Source organism: Prionailurus viverrinus, chromosome D3, assembly GCF_022837055.1.
Source record: "Prionailurus viverrinus isolate Anna chromosome D3, UM_Priviv_1.0, whole genome shotgun sequence".
Lineage (NCBI taxonomy): Eukaryota > Metazoa > Chordata > Mammalia > Carnivora > Felidae > Prionailurus > Prionailurus viverrinus.
The window spans coordinates 19,303,935-19,321,296 of NC_062572.1; the positions used below are offsets into that span (position 1 = coordinate 19,303,935).

Below are 17,362 nucleotides of genomic sequence, written 5' to 3' on the forward strand. Positions count from 1 at the left end.
AATAGATATAGGGATTCAGGAGAGGGGAGGGGTCTTGACCTTGGCTTATCAGAGATCTCACAGGCCTATGAGCTGTCCCTGAGCACATCTGTGGTGGGGAGCATTCCTGCGTAGGCCCCCTAGGGTAAGACAGATGGAAGCAGCCAGCAAGGAGTGGGATAAAGCTCATGGGTGGGCTTGTGAATTACAAAGGACAGAGGGCTCTGTCAGCCAGAGTCCTGGTTCCTTCTAAAACCCAGGATGCCCTTAGGAATGACAGCCTACTGGCAGGGGCAGCTGACAGACCAGCTTTCCAGGGAGGGGGCACTGAGGTGGCATCTCAAAGGTCAGCAGGCAAGGTGTCAGGCCTTCCCCTCACCCCGGCTCCTGGGACCAGCCTGCACCCTTGCTGAGGCCCTGCAGGGGCCTTTACTCTTGCAGGCTTATCAGTCTTCCGGGTCACAGTTCCATGCAGCCCTTCGGCCATTCAGCCTTGGCTGTGTCACTTCCTAGCCATTTTAATATCAGACCTGAGAGCTCCTGCTGTGGCTGGTCTGCCTGGGTGGGGACTGAGGGTGGCAGCCCTCCCTCCTTTCACTCTTTCCTACAGTTCTGGCATTAGGCGCTGATGTTTTCACCTGATGCTCATCCGCAGTTTGCTTTGAGAATCATGGAAGTGTAGGGACCATTTGCCCAGTCGGTTACAATTACCCTGGTTGTGGCCTCGTGAGACGAGGAATCACTTCCCTTAAGTCAGCTCCTGCAACCATTTGTTGTGAGGGGAGCCTCCGAAGGCTGCAGGACCAGAGCAGTTGAAGGATTGTAAGTGGTGGTTCTACCACCAGGTGACCTTGGCTGTCCCTGCTCCCCTCTGTGTACCTTGTTGTGTCTCAGTTTCCAGCACACAGTGTGTCAGATGGAGGTGATACAGGTTTAGCACAGTGCTTGGTGGACAGCAAGCACAGCCCCGGGGTGGATTGTGGTCATTTCAAAGGGCAGCGACAGTGAGAGTCCACAGCCCAAGGAAATCACTCCCTCCCATGAAGTCGTGGCTCCCGCAAGGTGTCCCCCCGACCTTAGGCTGTCTTACCCTCCACCTGACTCTTGCCTCCATGGTGTTGTAGCTTCTGAGGATCAGAGCTGTCAGCTGGTCATCTGAATTCTCTCACGTTGCTGGCACATCTCAGGTTCTCACCAGCTGTTGGCTGGAGGCCTCAGTTCCTCCACTGTGGGCCTCTCCGTAGGCTGCTGAGTATCCCCATGTCATGGCTGCTGGCTTCCCCCCAGAGTCTAGGTCTAAGAGAGCGAGACCACTGAAAGGAAGCCTCAGTGTGCTGCATAACCTAATCTGGAAGTGAGTGACCATCACTGGTGTTGGCCACACATAACTGGGTGCTAGGTGGGAAGGTTCTTTAGGGTCTAACAGGAGGCAGGGTCATCAGGGCCCTGGGAGCCTGGCTGCCTTCCTTCCGTCTCCTGCTCACCACACCCCAGTCCCAAGCAGGCTCCAAACTATGATTTGCACTTTTTTCCCCTGTGTCGGATCAATGGAAGAGTGTATGTTTCCCGATATGTTTTCTTCGTCCCGAAGAATTGATCCTTTTTTATTTTCTTCCCCCAAACTAAATAGCCTTTTGCTAAAATGGAACTCTTACATGACATCGGGGGTGGGGACGGCCCTGGGCTGAGAATATGTGCTGCATGGACCTGGCAGTGGAGTAGCCTCCTGACGGGCCAGGTGCTCAGCACATTCCCAAACCAGGCCTCTGCACTTGCACACCTACCATGTGGAGTGACCTGCCGGCCTCTTGGAGCTGCCTCAGGATGTGCGAGCAGGTGGTGTTTGGCCGGTTGTGTTGGGGGGGGGGGGGTGCCCCTGATGATCCCCAGAATCCCCTGGAGTGGTGTCAGGGCCGTGCTGGGATGGGCACATCGCCCCAGAGCCCATCTCCCACAACCCCCAGAACAGGGAAAGCACCAGGAAGGAGCCATCCAGCAGGGTGACTGAGTGACCTGGCAGTGTGACCAGCATCTGCCTCTCCTGGTGACCAGCAGGCAGCCTGGAACCAGGCATAGGTTTGGATGGACAGGAAGGGTAGGCCTGCCCTGCAAAGGCACCCAGGAGGGTGTATACCTAGAGGGTGTACAGGGTGGTACCGAAGCCAGAGACGGCTACACGGGAGGTTGCAAGCCACCTAGGAGAGCAGGCTTGAGGACGGATCCTCTCAGGACATGTCCCCAAGGTGCGAGAGCACGGGGAAGGCAGCCTCCCCAAGGTGGACAGCCCCGCCCTGGACCCCCCACTCCCATGGTGCCCCTCACACAGGCCTCTGGCTCCAGCCAGGGGAAGGCGGCCGGCAGTGGCTGGGAGTGTCCAGTCCTGACTTGTCCCACCTGCTGCGGCCTGTGGATGGGCAGGAGTGGTCTCAAGCTTCTCTGGTCACTACCTGAGCCTCACCCAACTACCCAGGCCATGCCGACCAGGGCCACCGGCCTCATGTGGTGGATCCATTCCCTTGCGGAGCTCAGGGTTGTTCGTGGACATCCAAGAAGCTCCTAGTCGTGTGTCTCCCACAGAGGGGGCCTGGCCCTGCCTCTTGCTGCCTGCCCCCCACCTCCTTGCTGAGCACGTGCTATCTCTTTGTTTGTTGGATATTTGCCCACTACAGGCCAGGACCTGGTTTGGTGCTAGAATAGTGCCTGGTCTACAGGTAAGTGAGGGTCCTTCTTGCTGAGGGGCCAGGCCTTCAGGAGCGGGGAAGTACATCAGGGAGGAAGAGTGGAGAGGGCACTGCAGGCCATGGGACCAGCCTGGTACAGAAAGCACCTGCCTGAGCAGGGTGCCCCCAGCCAATGGGCTTAGCTGTAATGCCAGCCTCATGCCATCCCGAGAAGCCAGGAAAAGTCTGAGCCAGGGCTGGTGCTTCCAGGACACTGGTCCTTAGGGACCCAGTGCCCAGACCATGAGTCTGCCCCAGAGAGCAGGGAGAGTAGCCCGATAGCAAAGGACTCCAGCCTGGCCATATGTTTCCCACAGGCAGGGATCCTGAGACCAAGGAGGCCAGGGGGACCCAGATGGTCCTTCTCTTAAGGTTGGGCCCCCAGGCCAATCCCCTCCCCCTCAGGCTCACCTGCAGCCCTCCTCACAGGGCCACCACGGTGGTGGTGGGGAGGGGAGGGGGCTGCCTGGCCTACAGAGCACTACCCTACGTGCTTAACACTCTCTGCTAGATGCCCCTGCCCGAGTGTCCCTTCACCTCATGGTGGCCCACCCAGAGGAAAGGCCTGGAAGGGGTGGACAGTCCCCTGGGATAGGAGAGAGCCAGCCTGACACCTGACCCCTCTGAGGGCAGCCCCAGGCCCTCCCTGCACCCTGCTCCCCCTGTCCTGCTCCTGTCCTGTAGATACCAATCAGCAAGGAAGCCAGCAGCCCTCCCAGCCCACCTAAGCAGCCGCTTTAGGCTCCTCGGCCAGGCCCTCAGGGAACAGCCCCATGAGAAGAGGTCGGACACAGGCAGGCAGGCAGGCAGAGCACTAGACCAGACACCCACCAAGTCTGCTTCATGAGTGCGTGCCCAGCCACAGCGAACCAAGTCCTGCACCAGCGATGTGGGATTCCGGCTGCTGTCCCTGCTCCCCAGGTCCAGGGGGAAGTAGGAGGAGCCTTCCGAGGTGCTCACCCCTGCCTACCATAGTGTAGGGGGCTGGACGCTGGGACAAAGAGGCTGTGACCATGCCGGCCAGGCTGTGAGACCTGAGGAAGGGCGAGAGTGGCTCATGGCTTAGGTAGCCAGGGAATGCTCTGTCCTCTGGGAGCTGGAAGCCAACAGTGGGGAGGCCATGGCTGCTCAGTGGCCCAATCTTTGTCCCTGTCCCAGGAGCTGTCACTCCTGCCTTGTCAAGGCTGGGGTGGGGGCGGGGGTGGGGCTTTACCTGCTGGCGAAGGGGAAGGAAGGGTTCAGTGGGAAAGTGGGAGAGTGGAAGGGTTGCGGGGTGATGGCCATCTAGGCCCAAATAAAAAGGAAGAGGGGAGTGAGGGGAGGAAGGGAGCATGAGGAGGCAGGATGCGGGGGGAGGAGCTGCAGGGCACTGGAGGCAGGGCCTGGGGGGCTGGGAGCTGGTGGCCCGATGCTGACTAACGGCCTGGCTGGCGGCCATAGGCTCAGCCTATACCCCTCAGGCCCATCAGGCCTTGGCTCAAGGGAGGCCAGTTCCCGGCCCCTGCCTCATGCCAGGGAAGGTGTGGCCTGGCGGAAGGGCACGGTGCCAGCACACCGCTCTGTCCACTTTGGTCTTAGCTGGTTGGTTTGGTTTTGGGTCCTGACCATGTTTCTGAGCACCACTCCAATAAGCTAGTGGGAAGAGCCCATGAGCCCACCTCTTAAAGTCCTGTGATAGTGTTTGATTGAGGGGGCTGGGGCCTCACAGTCCCCCGTGTTGCCCCTACCGTGTCGGGTACACAGTGGTCCCAGGTGGTGGGCCAGCCACACCAGCGTCCACGGGGGGCTGAGCAGTTTCCTGCCAGTACCAGCCCGGCCCTACCCATGCAGTTGTTCTAGAGAAGCCCCTGCCGGTCCCCTGGTGGGGGTGGCGAGCTGCCTCGGCACGGGTCCCCTGCCAGGTGTACCAGGGTGCAGGAGGGAGGGGCCCTGTCTTGCAGGCTGGGTGAGGGTTGTGACCTGCAGCCCTCCTGTGTCCCCACAGAGGGAGAAGAGCTGGCCGGAGGGGCAGAGGGCACGGGCTTCACGCCGCAGGAGCCACTGCACGGTGAGCAGGTGAAGACTGTTCCTGACAGCCCCTCGGCAGAGCCGCACTGCTGGCCCCCAGAGGCTGCGCCCCGGACAGGCGCCGAGCCCACCTGCAGCCAGGGTAAGACGAGCTGGGAGCAGCCAGGGTGGGCCTCACCTGGAAGGGTGGAGGGCGTCAAGGGTGACCAGCTGGCAGAGCAGGGCCCGGGGAGGACCCAGTCATGCTAAAGCACAGCGGAGAGGCAGCTGGGCAGGGAGGCCCAGAGCGGAGACCCCCTCGTTCTACCTCTGGCTCCACGGAGACTAGCGAGGGCGGGTGGCCAGCCCAAGCTGAGGCCGCTGAGTCCCAGAGAGGAGGCCCCCAGACAGGGCCAAGAGAGGGGTTGGCATGTGGGGGGAGGAGTCTGGGGCAGACAGAGGGGTGGCCAGCCTGGCCAGACAGTTGTCCATGTCCTAGTCATCCCTGTGGATAGAGCCCTTTCCCAACCAGCCAGCCCCCTGGGGACTCCTCAGGGTCCGGGATCTCACTGACCCTGCTCAGGACTGTAGGGCCTGGTACCAGCCAGAGGAAGCCAAGCATGGGCTTTTAAAGCCATGGGACCTTGGAGGAATGTGGAGACCAGCCAGGCCGACCCGGCGGCCCCTAGCTCTTGCAGCTTCACGGAGGCTGCCAGCCCCGGAAGTGCTGCCTCCAGCCTCCTGGGAGATGCAGCCCTGGAGCGGGAGTGGAAGTGAAGAAGTGAACGCCCTGGCGCTAGCTGAGTGACTGGCGACGGGCCCCGGTATCCTCCCTGTGGTGTGGACACCAGTAGGACAAGCATCCTAGGATTGTTGCAGGGATGCGGCCGTTAATGTGTGCACGGCGTCTGGAGGGCCTGCTCCAGGGGCTTGCCTGTATCCCAGGCCCTGGACTCCCAGAGTGCACTGTGCTCCTTGGGCGGGGGCAGGGGGAGTCCCAGTCCCCAGACCTGGGCAGTCGCGGAGGCAGACACAGGAGGCCTGGAGCCTGCCAGCCAGCACAGACCAGAAGGCCAAGAGAAAGCACCCTCGGCCTGACGCAGCAGGAGGAGGCGTTCTGGGTGCCTCTGTTTTCCAGAGGGGAAACTGAGGCCCAAGCCAAGGAGGGGCAGGTAGGCCCAGGAGACTGTGAGCAAGGCTCAGCTCCCACTGTCCACCCCACAGTCACCAGCTCCAAGGTGCCCAGTGGTGCAAGTGCCCAGTCACCCGAGGGCCCTCCCAACAAGGCAGAGCCCAGCCGGGCCAAGTCGCGCCTCCTCCCCAGCATGCCAAAGCTGGTCATCCCCTCAGCTGCCACCAAGTTCCCCCCTGAGATCACCGTCACGCCGCCCACCCCGACCCTGCTCTCGCCCAAAGGCAGCATCTCGGAGGAGACCAAGCAGAAGCTGAAGGTGACCACGGGTGCCGAATGGGGGGCATGGGCGGGACGTGGGCTATAGGGGGACCTGGGGCCAGGCCTGGGCCACCCCTGACCAGTGCCCTGCCCGCTCTGTGTGCAGTCGGCCATCCTATCTGCCCAGTCGGCCGCCAACGTGAGGAAGGAGAGCCTGTGCCAGCCGGCCCTGGAGGTCCTGGAGACGTCAAGCCAGGAGTCCTCGCTGGAGAGTGAGACGGACGAGGATGATGACTACATGGACATCTAAAGCGTGGGGCCGTCCCTCTGCCCCCTGGCCCGAGCCCCTCAGCTGCACGGGGCCCAGGCAGAGCACCATTCCCCACACAGACCCCAGTCCGCCCAGCCTCCCTCCCTTGCGGTATCCTCCCCTCCTGCCTGGGCCGTGGTCTGTCCCCACCACATGGGCTCCCGGAAGAGGCCGAGCTTGGCCACGTGAAGACAGCCGCAGTTCGCACAGCGGGGCTCGCAACCTTTTCTATGAGACGCTGACTTTGTATAACCGTGTCCACGCCCAGCCTAGGTGGCCGTGTCCACACCTTGATGCCCGGATGAGCCGGGCTTTGCCTGTGTCATAGTGGAGGGGTCATTTAGGGTTGGGCTCGCCCCACTCCCTTTTTCTGGTTTCTTTTCTAATAAAGATGGAACAGTTGTCTTTGCCTCTTTGTTCAACCCCGGGGGCTTGCTGTCCAGGGTTTCTGGGCCCTTCTCCCCATAGATCAGGGCCCAGCCCTTGGGCATCCCAGGAGCAGGCAGGGGCTGGGCAGGCAGTGAGTCAGTGTGGAGAAGTGAGCACAGGCCAAGTAGGGCAGACCCTCTATGTGGGACTGGAGTCAGGCGTGGAAGGGGCCTCAAGAGCATCCCTTCGGCGTGGAAGGGGCCTCAAGAGCATCCCCGAAGGGCTCAGTGTCGGGGGGTGCCCCTCTGGAATATGGGCAGGGGTGGGTGGAGGAGGCTGCAGGGAGCAGGTCGTGCCAGGCCTCACCGAGAAACTGTCTTGTGATGGGCGCCCAATGCAGAGGCCCCTGAGAGGCAAGGTCAGTGTCAGGAAGTGGGAGGTGGGGCTGGCAGGGAAGGTACTTACACCCCAGCACACTTGCCTTCCAATGAACTGGCCATGCAGTTGTGGGGCTCAGTGCAACATGTAACTGGGGCTCCTGTTCAAAAAGTAATTTTCTAAAGGTGACAGCAGAGCATTATGCAAGCCCGCGATGCTGGCTCTGCTCTTTCAAGGCTCTGAGTACATCTGTTTTGGGGAGGCACAAGTTGCAGGGGCCGCAAACTGCCCTTTACACTGTCAAACCCCTCAGTGCCTTGGGGACCCAGCTGTCACCCCCCACAGCTCTGGGCTGGCCCTGCCCCCAGGGGTCTCCCTGAAAAGCTGTCCAGGATGGAGATGGGGACACTCCTTGCTGCCCTGTGCCCCTCATGGGCTGGGCACTGCCAGGATCCCCAGCCCAAGGCTGGCAGAGCCATCATGGGGACACAGCAGCACAGCAGCCTTGGGGAGGTCCTCACCAAAACGTCCCTAAATCCAGGTTCTTTGCCGGGCGAGGGCAGGGCAGGGGTAGCGGTTACTCAGTTGATGCCCCTCTCCCCAAATTCCTACCTTCTCTTCTTCTCAGACCGGAGTGCCCAGAAAGAGTTCTGGGAATAATGCAGCAGTCTCCCAGTGCTTCCTGGCTCTTAGACCCCCAAGGACACCTGGGACCCATCCTGGAATCATTCCTATCCTCTTCCTTCCCCTGACGTGCCACAAGGAGCACCCTCGCCCCAGGGCCTGGGATGAGCCCCAGCACTAGCCATCAGCACCCACCTAGAGAGGTGCCATGAGCTCCCAGCAACCAAGTTGGGAGATGTAGCTCCTGACCACCCCAACTGTCTTCCCTGATGCCTATAGGAGCCTCCTTTCCAGAGAAACTGCAGGCCAGATGAGAAGGGGGGTGCCCAGGGAAGGGAGGCTGGCCAGACCGCAGGAGCTGAGGAGCGTCGCTGGATGGCCCTAAGCTCATAGCCCCCACCAGCTTCAGTTCCCTTCTTCTGGGGATGTATCCCCTTTGGACGGACACCTTTAGAAGCTGCCTCTGGGGAGACAACCATCTGTCGGTCTGGACACCCAGCCCAGGTGGCAGGGTCCAAGTGAGTCCCAGGCCTGGGACGGGAGGGGCGTCTCCAGGAAGCTGCCTGGGGCCTAGCCCAGCACTGTAGCCTCTCCCAGTGATCCCACCTATCCACACCAGGACCTCAGTTTCCTTCCTTGCACAGTGAGAAGGGAGAACAATGAAAAGATAATGCAAATTCTCTGAGTGACTGCCAGGGGTGGGCGGGGTTGGGTGGCTCTTCTCCCAGTCTCCCTGCCCTGTTTGGAGCCCTGTTTCATAGGCCAGCCCCACTCCGGGGATTCCAGACCAGGGGGTTCTGGCCTCAGCCTCTAACCCCACTGTTAACCTGCCCTGGCCAGGCTCCCTCCCACAGCCTTCGCCCCCTCCCTCAGAAAGGGATCCCCTCCTCCCCTCCCTCCTTCAGTACCCACACAAGCCAGTGATCAGCAGGAAGTTACTTGCTCCCTCTCCCTGCCAGGCTTGGGGGAGGAATTGGGACTACCTGCTCCCGGCGGGGAAGCTGAAGCCGGGAGCTGGGAGATCTGGGGCTGAGGGCCCCCAGGGCGCTGGAATCCAGAGATTCTAAGGACCACCTGGCCTAACCCACCGGGCCAAGTCCCATCCCCAGCGGAGCCCCACCCTGGCTGCCCGCCCCGGGGCTTGACCTGGGGTGGGATCCGGTGGTCTAGGTTGGGTTGTGGCCTCTGGACATCCAGATCCCCGAGTGCCAGAGAGGTCCAATAGCTGGAGGCTCGGGCCCCCTCCCCCGCGTCCTGGGCTGGCGGGCCAGGAATGTGCTAACAGCGCAGGTTGGGCCCTACCGGCCCACGAGGGCACCTGTGGACTTTGAGAGGGGAACCGGGTGGGGTGGGGTGGGGCGGGGCAGGACGAGACGGGACGGGGCGGGGCGGCTGCGCTGTGTGCGGGGCGGGGCGGGGCCAGGCCAGTAGGGAGTGAGCCGGCCTGCAGGCTCCCAGCCACTGCTGCGCTGCAGGCTGCAGACTCAGGCCGCACCATGAAGCTGCCCCTCCTGCTCTGGGCCCTGCTGCTGCTGCTGCTGGCGACAGTCCCAGGCCCAGGCCCCGGGCCTGCAGCAGGTACGCCCCGACCCTGCCCTTCTTGCCTCTGTCCGTCTGTCTGTCTGCCTGCTGCAGCCAGGCCCAGGGCGGACACCCCTCTGCTCAGCCTCCTCCATCTGTCAGGCCATCTGGGGCTGTACTGGGGGTTGTGAGAAGAAATTCTGGGGATCCTAGGGTCCAGGGGCTGCTGGCAGGATGGAGAGTCAGCTGTGCCCACCCTAAACCCGCTAGGAGCTGGGAGGTGCTGGCTGCCTGGGAGGGAAGTGGTCTAGAGGAGAGTGGTGGGCTTAGGAGAGCCCTTGGCCTGCACGAGGATGTGCTCACACGTGGAGGACCCCCAGTCCCACTAAGCCCCCTGTCAGGCAAGAGGAAGGATTGTGGGTCCTTATTAGGGTGGGGCTGAACCTGAGAAATCTGGGGGAAAGCTCCTACTCCAGAGCCTCAGGCTGGACTGGGCTGGAAGTGATAGGCTCCCCAGCCCCCCACCCCACCCCTATCTCCCATCTTGGGTAAAAGCCACCACCCTTCTGCCACTTATCTCACTTACTGGCATCACTCAGCCTCCTCCCCCACTCCCTTGAGCCATCACATCCTCCCTCCGTCAATAAACGTTTATTGACGCTCTTGAGTGCCAAGCCCTGCACTGGGTGAAATGGGGTCACTGGGGTGGCTCAGGTCCAGTCCCAGCCCTTGACTGGCCCCCTTTGATAGGGTCACAGGGAAAGGCCAGGTGGGACGGGTGATCCTGCCTTGGCATCTGTACCCCAGCTCAGTCTCCACCCTCCAATCTGCCCAGCCACGTCCCGCCGCAGAGGGATGGATTCCCTGAAAATATGGCCCTGTCATAGGTCCCCATGGTGGTAAGAGCCTAGGCCTGATGTCCACAGCCCCACACCAAACCAGCCTCTCCTTCACACTGGCCCTGCTGGGCCCTCTGCTGGAGACGTCCTTCCACTCCCCTCAGAGGAAGGGAGCACCCCTTGCCCTCTCCCCTAAGGGTGGGGCTCCTTCGGGGGCCACGGTCGGTGAGCTGGTGCTGCCTGGTGAAGTGAGATGGAGCACGCCAAGCCCGGACATCAGCCCTTGCCAGGCCTCCAATGGGCCTCTTAGTAGCTACCTTCCCAGACCCCAGACTGTCCTCCAGGCTCGGTCTATTGACCCTTCAGTGAATAGAGAAGGGTCCCCTGCCCACGTCAAGGGCTCAGCCACTGCTGGCCATCTGAGGCTGTGGTCTTCCAGGACTTGGTGGCAGAAGGTCATTCCTGCCCAGGGGGCTCCTCTTGATACTGCAAAAGTTTGTCTAGAGACATTTCCCCTTACCTCTTCTTGTTCTAGCTAATCATTCAGGCAACTGCTAGATCATTTGTACCAAGAATCCCTCCCCCACAGGCCCTGTGGGTTTCCACTGTGTTCCCTTGGTGGGTAGTGCGATCCCGGCTGGCATTCTCCTGGGGATGCTTCTCTCTAATGGGCTCCAGGAAAACAAATTCGAGGCCTGCCCGTGGGGCAGCCAGGCACTCAGGGCCCCCCCTCTCCTCCAGGTGCTAAGGGGACCTGCTCCCACCGCTGTGGAGACCGGGATGGGCTCTGCTCCTGCCACCCAACCTGCTCCGGCCTGAACACCTGCTGCTCGGACTTTCGGGACTTCTGCCTGGAAATCTCGCCCTACTCAGGCTCTATGATGGGTGGCAAGGACTTTGTAGTGCAGCACTTCAACTGGTTTAACCCCACTGATGGTGTGATCTGCAGGTGGGAGGCCCGAGGGGCTCTCTGCATGCTGGGGACCCAGGGACAGCTGGCTGGTTGGGTCCCCCAGGGAAGAGGTCAGGAGCCCAGGCCTCGGAGAGGGTCAGCCCACCCTGGCCCAGGCTTTCCTGCCACCTCCGGCCCCCCACAGGTTTAAAGAGAGCATCCAGACCCTCGGGCACGTGGACTCCTCTGGACATGTGCACTGTGTGTCACCCTTGCTGTATGAGACGGGCCGTATCCCCTTCACACTCTCGATGGACAATGGTCGCTCCTTCCCGCGTTCGGGCACCTGGCTGGCCGGTGAGCCCCAGCTTCCTGGGCCTCGGTTCCCCAACAGGGACTTTCCCTAGCGCTAATCTATGCACACCTTGCCTGCCAACCATGCCCTGCTTCTCTGGCTTAACCAGTCCCTTTGGAGGCGCGCCCGACCACAGGGGCGTGGATTCTCCAGCTCCTCTCCCCACCCCCTGACGTCCACACAGGGGACCCAGCCCAGAGGGAGTGGGGGCTTCAGGAGTCCCCAGCCAGGCCAGGGGACGGGGGAAGCCAGGTGGAGACCTGGGCAACAGAGGGCAGCCTCTCCCATGGCCTCTGTCCTTTCCTCACTTGAGGGTCTGGGGGAGTCATTGCTCTAATGGGACTGCCACGCTTTATCCTTGGGAGGCACCCCCAGCTCTCAGAGCCCCTGGGCCTCGGGCCTCCGCTCACCCCTACCCTCCCACCCAGTGCACCCCAGCAAAGTGTCGGAGACAGAGAAGAGCCAGCTGGTGAATGAGACGCAATGGCAATACTATGGCACTGCCGACACCACAGGGAACCTCACCCTGACCTGGCAAGCCTCGGCTCTGCCCACGGAGACTGTCACCATCGAGCTGTGGGGTTATGAGGAGACAGGTGAGGCCAGCCAATGGCTGGACTGACGGAGGAGCTCTGTAGGCCAGTAGGGTTGGGAGTTTGGGGCTTGCAGAGGTGGGAGAAAGAGAATTCCAAGTAGGGCCAAATCCCAGGTGGGGATTTCGAGCAAGAAAAGTACAGGCAAGAAAGGGGACTGGGTGGGAGTGGGGTGGGGGAGGGGAGGCTGGGGATCCCTAGCTGTTTGGGGTCCAGCTCCGGGAAGCAGGTATGGACATCCCCAGCTCTGGGAAACAGAAAAGCTTGCTCCGCCCATCCTCTCCAAGCCCCTGGACTGCTAGCCTGGCCTCGAGCATGGGCTGTGACCTTAGCGTGGGGGAGGAGGAGATGGTGGTCACTTGAGCCAGGGTCCTTGCTGGAGCAGCAGGGCAGGCCTTCCTATGGGAATCATCTGTTTATCTGTCCATCTGTCAGGCCGCCCTGTGCATGCTAGGGAACTGGTCTCTCCTCTGCCTCGGGGCTCTTTGGAGGAGCCCCAGCGCTGAAAAAGGCCTTTTCTCCCTCAGGGAAGCCATATTCAGGGGAGTGGACAGCAAAGTGGTCATACCTGTACCCTTTGGTCACAAACATCCCCAACTCCGGCTTCTTCACCTTCACTCCAAAACCCGCACCTCAAAAATACCAGAGATGGGAAGTGGGTGCACTTCGGATCATCAACAGCAAATACTACGCGGGGGAGAAGTAAGGGCCAGCGGCCATGAAGAGGACGGGTTGGCGGGTCTGTCCGCGGCTCCTCCCCGTGCTGCACAGGGAAGCCAGAGCTGGGGGTGGGGAGGGTGGGTGCAGCCCTCAGTGAGTGCGTGGCCCCCACAGGGATGTGCATGCACTCTGGAGCAACGAGCACGCGCTGGCCTGGCACCTGGGTGACGACTTCCAGGAGGACCCTGTGGCCTGGGCCCGCGCCCAGTGCCTGGCCTGGGAAGAGCTGGAGGACCAACTGCCCAACTTCCTGGAGGAACTGCCTGACTGCCCCTGCACGCTGGCTCAGGCCCAGGCTGACTCTGGCCGCTTCCATGTAAGCCCTTACCCGGGTCAGGGCACGGGAGATGTTGGGGGCAGGTGGGGCCAGCTGTCCCCACTACACGCACGGTGGCACCCACCCAGGAGGTGGGGTGGGGAAGTAGAGGCCCTTGGGAGGTGCGGCTGGGGTCCGAGGGCCCTCAGGGGTTGACTCCCAGCGAGAGGCTGACGGAGCCTGAGGCCAGCCCCGGTGACAGCAACATCCTGCTCTGTAGACAGACTACGGCTGTGACATTGAGCGTGGCAGCGTGTGTACCTACCATCCGGGTGCCGTGCACTGCGTGCGCTCCGTGCAAGCCAGGTGAGCCCCGCAGGGGGAGGCTGGGGCAGGGGGCAGGGCTGCGGGGCACGGTCCCCACAGCAGCCCTGACCCGTCCCCCCGCCCCCCAGCCCCCGGTACGCCTCTGGCCAGCAGTGCTGCTACACGGCGGCAGGCACACAGCTCCTGACGGCTGACTCAACTGGTGGCAGCACCCCGGACCGTGGCCACGACTGGGGCGCGCCCCCATTCCGCACACCACCCCGTGTGCCTGGTCTCTCCCATTGGCTCTATGATGTCATCAGCTTCTACCACTGCTGTCTGTGGGCACCCGACTGCTCCCGATACATGCGGCGACGGCCCTCCAGTGACTGTCGAAGCTACCGGCCACCACGCCTAGGTGGGTGCCAGCCGCGGCTGGGCCCCGAGCAGGGCCAGGCCAGGCAGGCCCACCTGACCGTCTGCTCTCCCCAGCCTCTGCCTTCGGGGACCCACACTTCATCACTTTCGATGGTGCCAACTTCACGTTCAATGGGCGTGGCGAGTACGTGCTACTGGAGGCGACGCTGACCAACCTAAGGGTGCAGGGGCGGGCCGAGCCCGGGACAACGCCTGAGGGTGAGGCCGGGGCCCGTGGGCCCTGGGTGGCTCAGGGTCATCCCGGGAGGGAGGCTGGAGCTGAGCAGACAGTGTTCTGCACCTGCCACCCTAGGCACGCGGGACCGAGGCACAGGGCTGACGGCCGTGGCTGTCCAGGAGGGCAACTCAGACGTGGTAGAGGTCCGGCTGGCTGGCGGGGCAGGGGTCCTACAAGTGCTGCTGAACCAGGAGGTACTCAGCTTCACCGAGCAGAGCTGGATGGACCTGAATGGTGAGTGAGACGGCCCAGGAGCTTCAGCGGGCCACTTGCACGCCGTTTCTCTCTCGCCGGAGCTGCCATCCCTCTCGCTGGCCCTGGGGTTCAGAGCATGGGTGCAGAGATGGAGGCCTCTCGCTATGATCCACATGCTGTCCCCACTGTGCCCAGCCTCGTGGTGCACCAGTCAGCCCCACCCCTGCACCCCACGCTGAGGGGCCCGGCGCAGTGGACACCTGCCCCCAGCCCACGGCTGTCTGTGGGCAGATGAGGCTCTAGGCCTCTGATAGCGAGGTGTAGCCAGGGGACCTGGTCTGATCTCATGCTTTCATATGGAGCCCCAGACACATGTGGTCAGAACCCTGAGCCGCCAGGACAGTAGGACTTGGAGCTGGAAGCTACAGTGATAGGAATCACCTGCGTCAAGGACACTGGCTGGCCCTGAGGGCTAAGGAGCAGCCACCTGCCTGACCGCCTTCCCTGGTGGTGCTCCCTCAAGGAACTGAGCTAATGAAATGATTTGTGGCTGGGGGGGAGGGTACCTGGGATGGGCCCTGCTGCTGCTGAGGGTGCAGGGACCCCCAGGAAGGGTGGGGGTGGGCATGGCTGCTGCCTCCTCAAGGAGCGAGGACTGGCAGGTGACCCCACATGCAGGGCCTCGGCATGAGGGGTCCCTTCAGAGCCTGGGCCCTTCATATTGGTGTGGGGGTCCCAGTACAGGTATCGGCACGGGGTGAGAGGGTGTCCCAGTAGGCCCTGGGGATGCCCTCCCCTTCCCTGAAAGCCCATGAATGCTGACCCACTCATTCTGGGGCTGTGGAGTCCCAGCACGGTACCCTCAGTGGGCAACGCTGACCCCAACTCCACTGTGCCCAGGTATGTTCCTGTCGGCAGCTGCCGGGGACAGCGTATCCATCATGCTGTCATCTGGGGCTGGCCTGGAGGTCAGTGTCCAGGGTCCATTCCTGAGTGTGGCTGTCCTCCTGCCCGAGAAGTTCCTCACCCACACACGAGGCCTCCTCGGCACACTCAATGATGACCCCACGGATGACTTCACCCTGCGCAATGGGAAGGTCTTGCCCCTCAGCTCCAGTTCCCGAGAGCTGTTCCGCTTTGGGGCCGACTGTGAGTGACCACGAGGCACACACTGGGGGTGGGGGTGGGGGGACAGTCAGTGGAAGTGAAGGGGGGAGACTCCGGACTCTTGACCACCAGCAAGACCTGCTGCGTGTCTCCCCAGGGGCCGTGGAGAACGCCTCCTCCCTGCTCACCTATGACTCCTGGTTCCTGGTTAACAACTTCTTGTACCAGCCCAAGCATGACCACACCTTTCAGCCCCTGTTCCCCGAGGAGACCACCCCCAACCCCAGCCAGGCGACTGAGGCTGCTGAATTGTGTGGGGACAACCATTTCTGCAGATTTGATGTAATGGCCACTGGGAGCCTGAGTGTGGGCAATGCCACACGGATGGCCCATCAGTGGCACCAGCATCGTGTGCAAAGCCTGAAGCCTGGTGAGGGCGTCTGGGGGCACAGGCAAGGGGGTGGGCAACTTATGCTGGGACAAGGCCTCCTAGGCTGGCAGCTGCCAGGGGGCAGGCAGCTGCCAGGGGGCAGGGTAGCCAGTGGCTTAAACCTGTGGTCTATTTCTGGTCCCCTACCCCAGTGAGATCCTGTGGCTGGCTAGCTCCACCCCCCAACGGGCTCAAGGAAGGTATCAGCTACCTGATGGGCTCCACTGTCCACTTCCACTGCAATAGCGGCTACAGCCTGGTTGGGGCAGAGGCCAGCACCTGCCAAGCTGATGGCACCTGGTCCAGGCCCACCCCAGTGTGCCAGCCAGGTGAGGATGCCCTGCCCATCTGGCCCCCCTACCCCCGCCCCCTGCCCCCCGCCCTCGGGCAGCCCTCACTGCTCTGCCCTGTCGCCAGGACGGAGCTACGCGGTGCTGCTGAGCATCATCTTTGGAGGCTTGGCAGTGGTGGCTCTGGTTGCACTCGTCTACGTGCTGCTGCGCCGCAGGAAGAGCAACATGTAAGACCCCACCCACCCAGACCTGGGTTTCCACCAGCAGGACCCTGGTCCGTGCCCCTCCTTGGCTCTCCTAAGACTCTATGCCTGCTCTAGACAATGTCTCTGTTGCAGGGCCAGCTGGGGTTCACAGCCCTGAGGGGAGCACATCTGACCGGCAGCAGGAGCCACATGGGGCCACCCTGGAGCCAAGACCAACCTCCCAGGAGAAAGCCCCAAACCTCTGAGAACATGCACCTCACTACTTTGCTCCTCAAATCCCTAGCACCATTCACCTGGGACCCCGGACAACCGATGCCTGAGCCTTTAATGCCCATGGACTTGAGGACTGGTGACCTGCTCTGTCACCTCAGACCTGGACACCCGGCTCTAACTGTGCAGTTCCCGAGACCAGCACCTGGTGCTCTAGCCCCTAGACTCCATACCCTTGAATTCTAATACCTGTCGCTAGAGACCCAGTACTTCGGCACCTGAAACTCAAATGCCAGTACCTCAGATCCCGTGTCTGATGACCCTGACCCCTGATATACTGAGACCTGGTGCCTCAACACGGGAGCCCTAATGCCCAGCTGCCTTGATTGCTGAACTTGCCCCAGCCTGAGTGGGAGAGGCTCAGTGTGTGGAGAGGCCTCAGCACACCCTAGTGGAGAGTCACTCTGAACTCCAGGCTTGTAATTCCAACCGTTCTGGAATGTCACTTGAAATACCACCCCTACCTGTACCAGGAGAAAACAAACCTGTGGTGCCCCCTCCCTTGTGTCCTGGTGCGCATGCTGTGCTTCAGCTCTAGTTCCAGAGAGTTCCATGGTTGCCTTGTGGGGTCAAAAGCACCCAGAGCAACCCAGATCTGAGTCCTTCATCCACTGGCAGGCCACCTGGGGCATGTCCCTCCCCAGCCTGTCTCCATCTGAAAAGCAGGATTGCGAACAGTGTCTGTTTTGTGGGTTGAGGACAAAGGACAGTGTCTGCAAAGGGTTCATCATGGATGCCATGCCGGGTACCCAGGAGTTGGGATGGGCCAGCACAGTCACCTGCCCCAGCACCGCCCTGAAGGCAGTGACTGGTAGTTCCCGACCAGAGCCCATGTTCTGGGTCCCTGGGCACTTTACCCAGGAGTGCCCAGGAACTGGGTATGGAGCACAGGCCTCCTGCTACTGCTGCCCTCTTTGTGGTGAGGGTGCTGAGTGGGGGCCATGGGAGGGCCTAGGCCAGATAGG

The 17,362-nt window shown here is 62.0% G+C and overlaps 2 protein-coding genes across 8 annotated transcripts in view; both read left to right on the forward strand.

Moving 5' to 3' along the window:
• The window catches only part of CABIN1 (calcineurin binding protein 1), a 153,303-nt gene extending 146,513 nt beyond the window's left edge, over window positions 1–6,790 (forward strand). For all 7 annotated transcript variants that reach the window (XM_047827547.1, XM_047827551.1, XM_047827548.1 and 4 more), the window contains 3 exons: window positions 4,684–4,848; window positions 5,910–6,136; window positions 6,245–6,790. In XM_047827547.1, coding sequence (XP_047683503.1) covers window positions 4,684–4,848; window positions 5,910–6,136; window positions 6,245–6,388 — 536 coding nt within the window. In that variant the 3' untranslated portion in view covers window positions 6,389–6,790. The remainder of the gene's footprint in view (window positions 1–4,683; window positions 4,849–5,909; window positions 6,137–6,244) is intronic.
• A 2,423-nt stretch (window positions 6,791–9,213) lies between these two features.
• SUSD2 (sushi domain containing 2) lies at window positions 9,214–16,897 on the forward strand. The gene is made up of 15 exons (XM_047828265.1): window positions 9,214–9,337; window positions 10,861–11,068; window positions 11,217–11,368; window positions 11,795–11,962; window positions 12,487–12,661; window positions 12,794–12,995; window positions 13,216–13,301; window positions 13,391–13,659; window positions 13,734–13,877; window positions 13,972–14,130; window positions 14,992–15,240; window positions 15,356–15,628; window positions 15,781–15,957; window positions 16,046–16,148; window positions 16,260–16,897. Exons 1-15 carry the CDS (start codon window positions 9,256–9,258, stop codon window positions 16,282–16,284), a joined length of 2,472 nt encoding a protein of 823 aa, XP_047684221.1. The 5' UTR covers window positions 9,214–9,255; the 3' UTR covers window positions 16,285–16,897.
• Window positions 16,898–17,362: the final 465 nt, after the last annotated feature.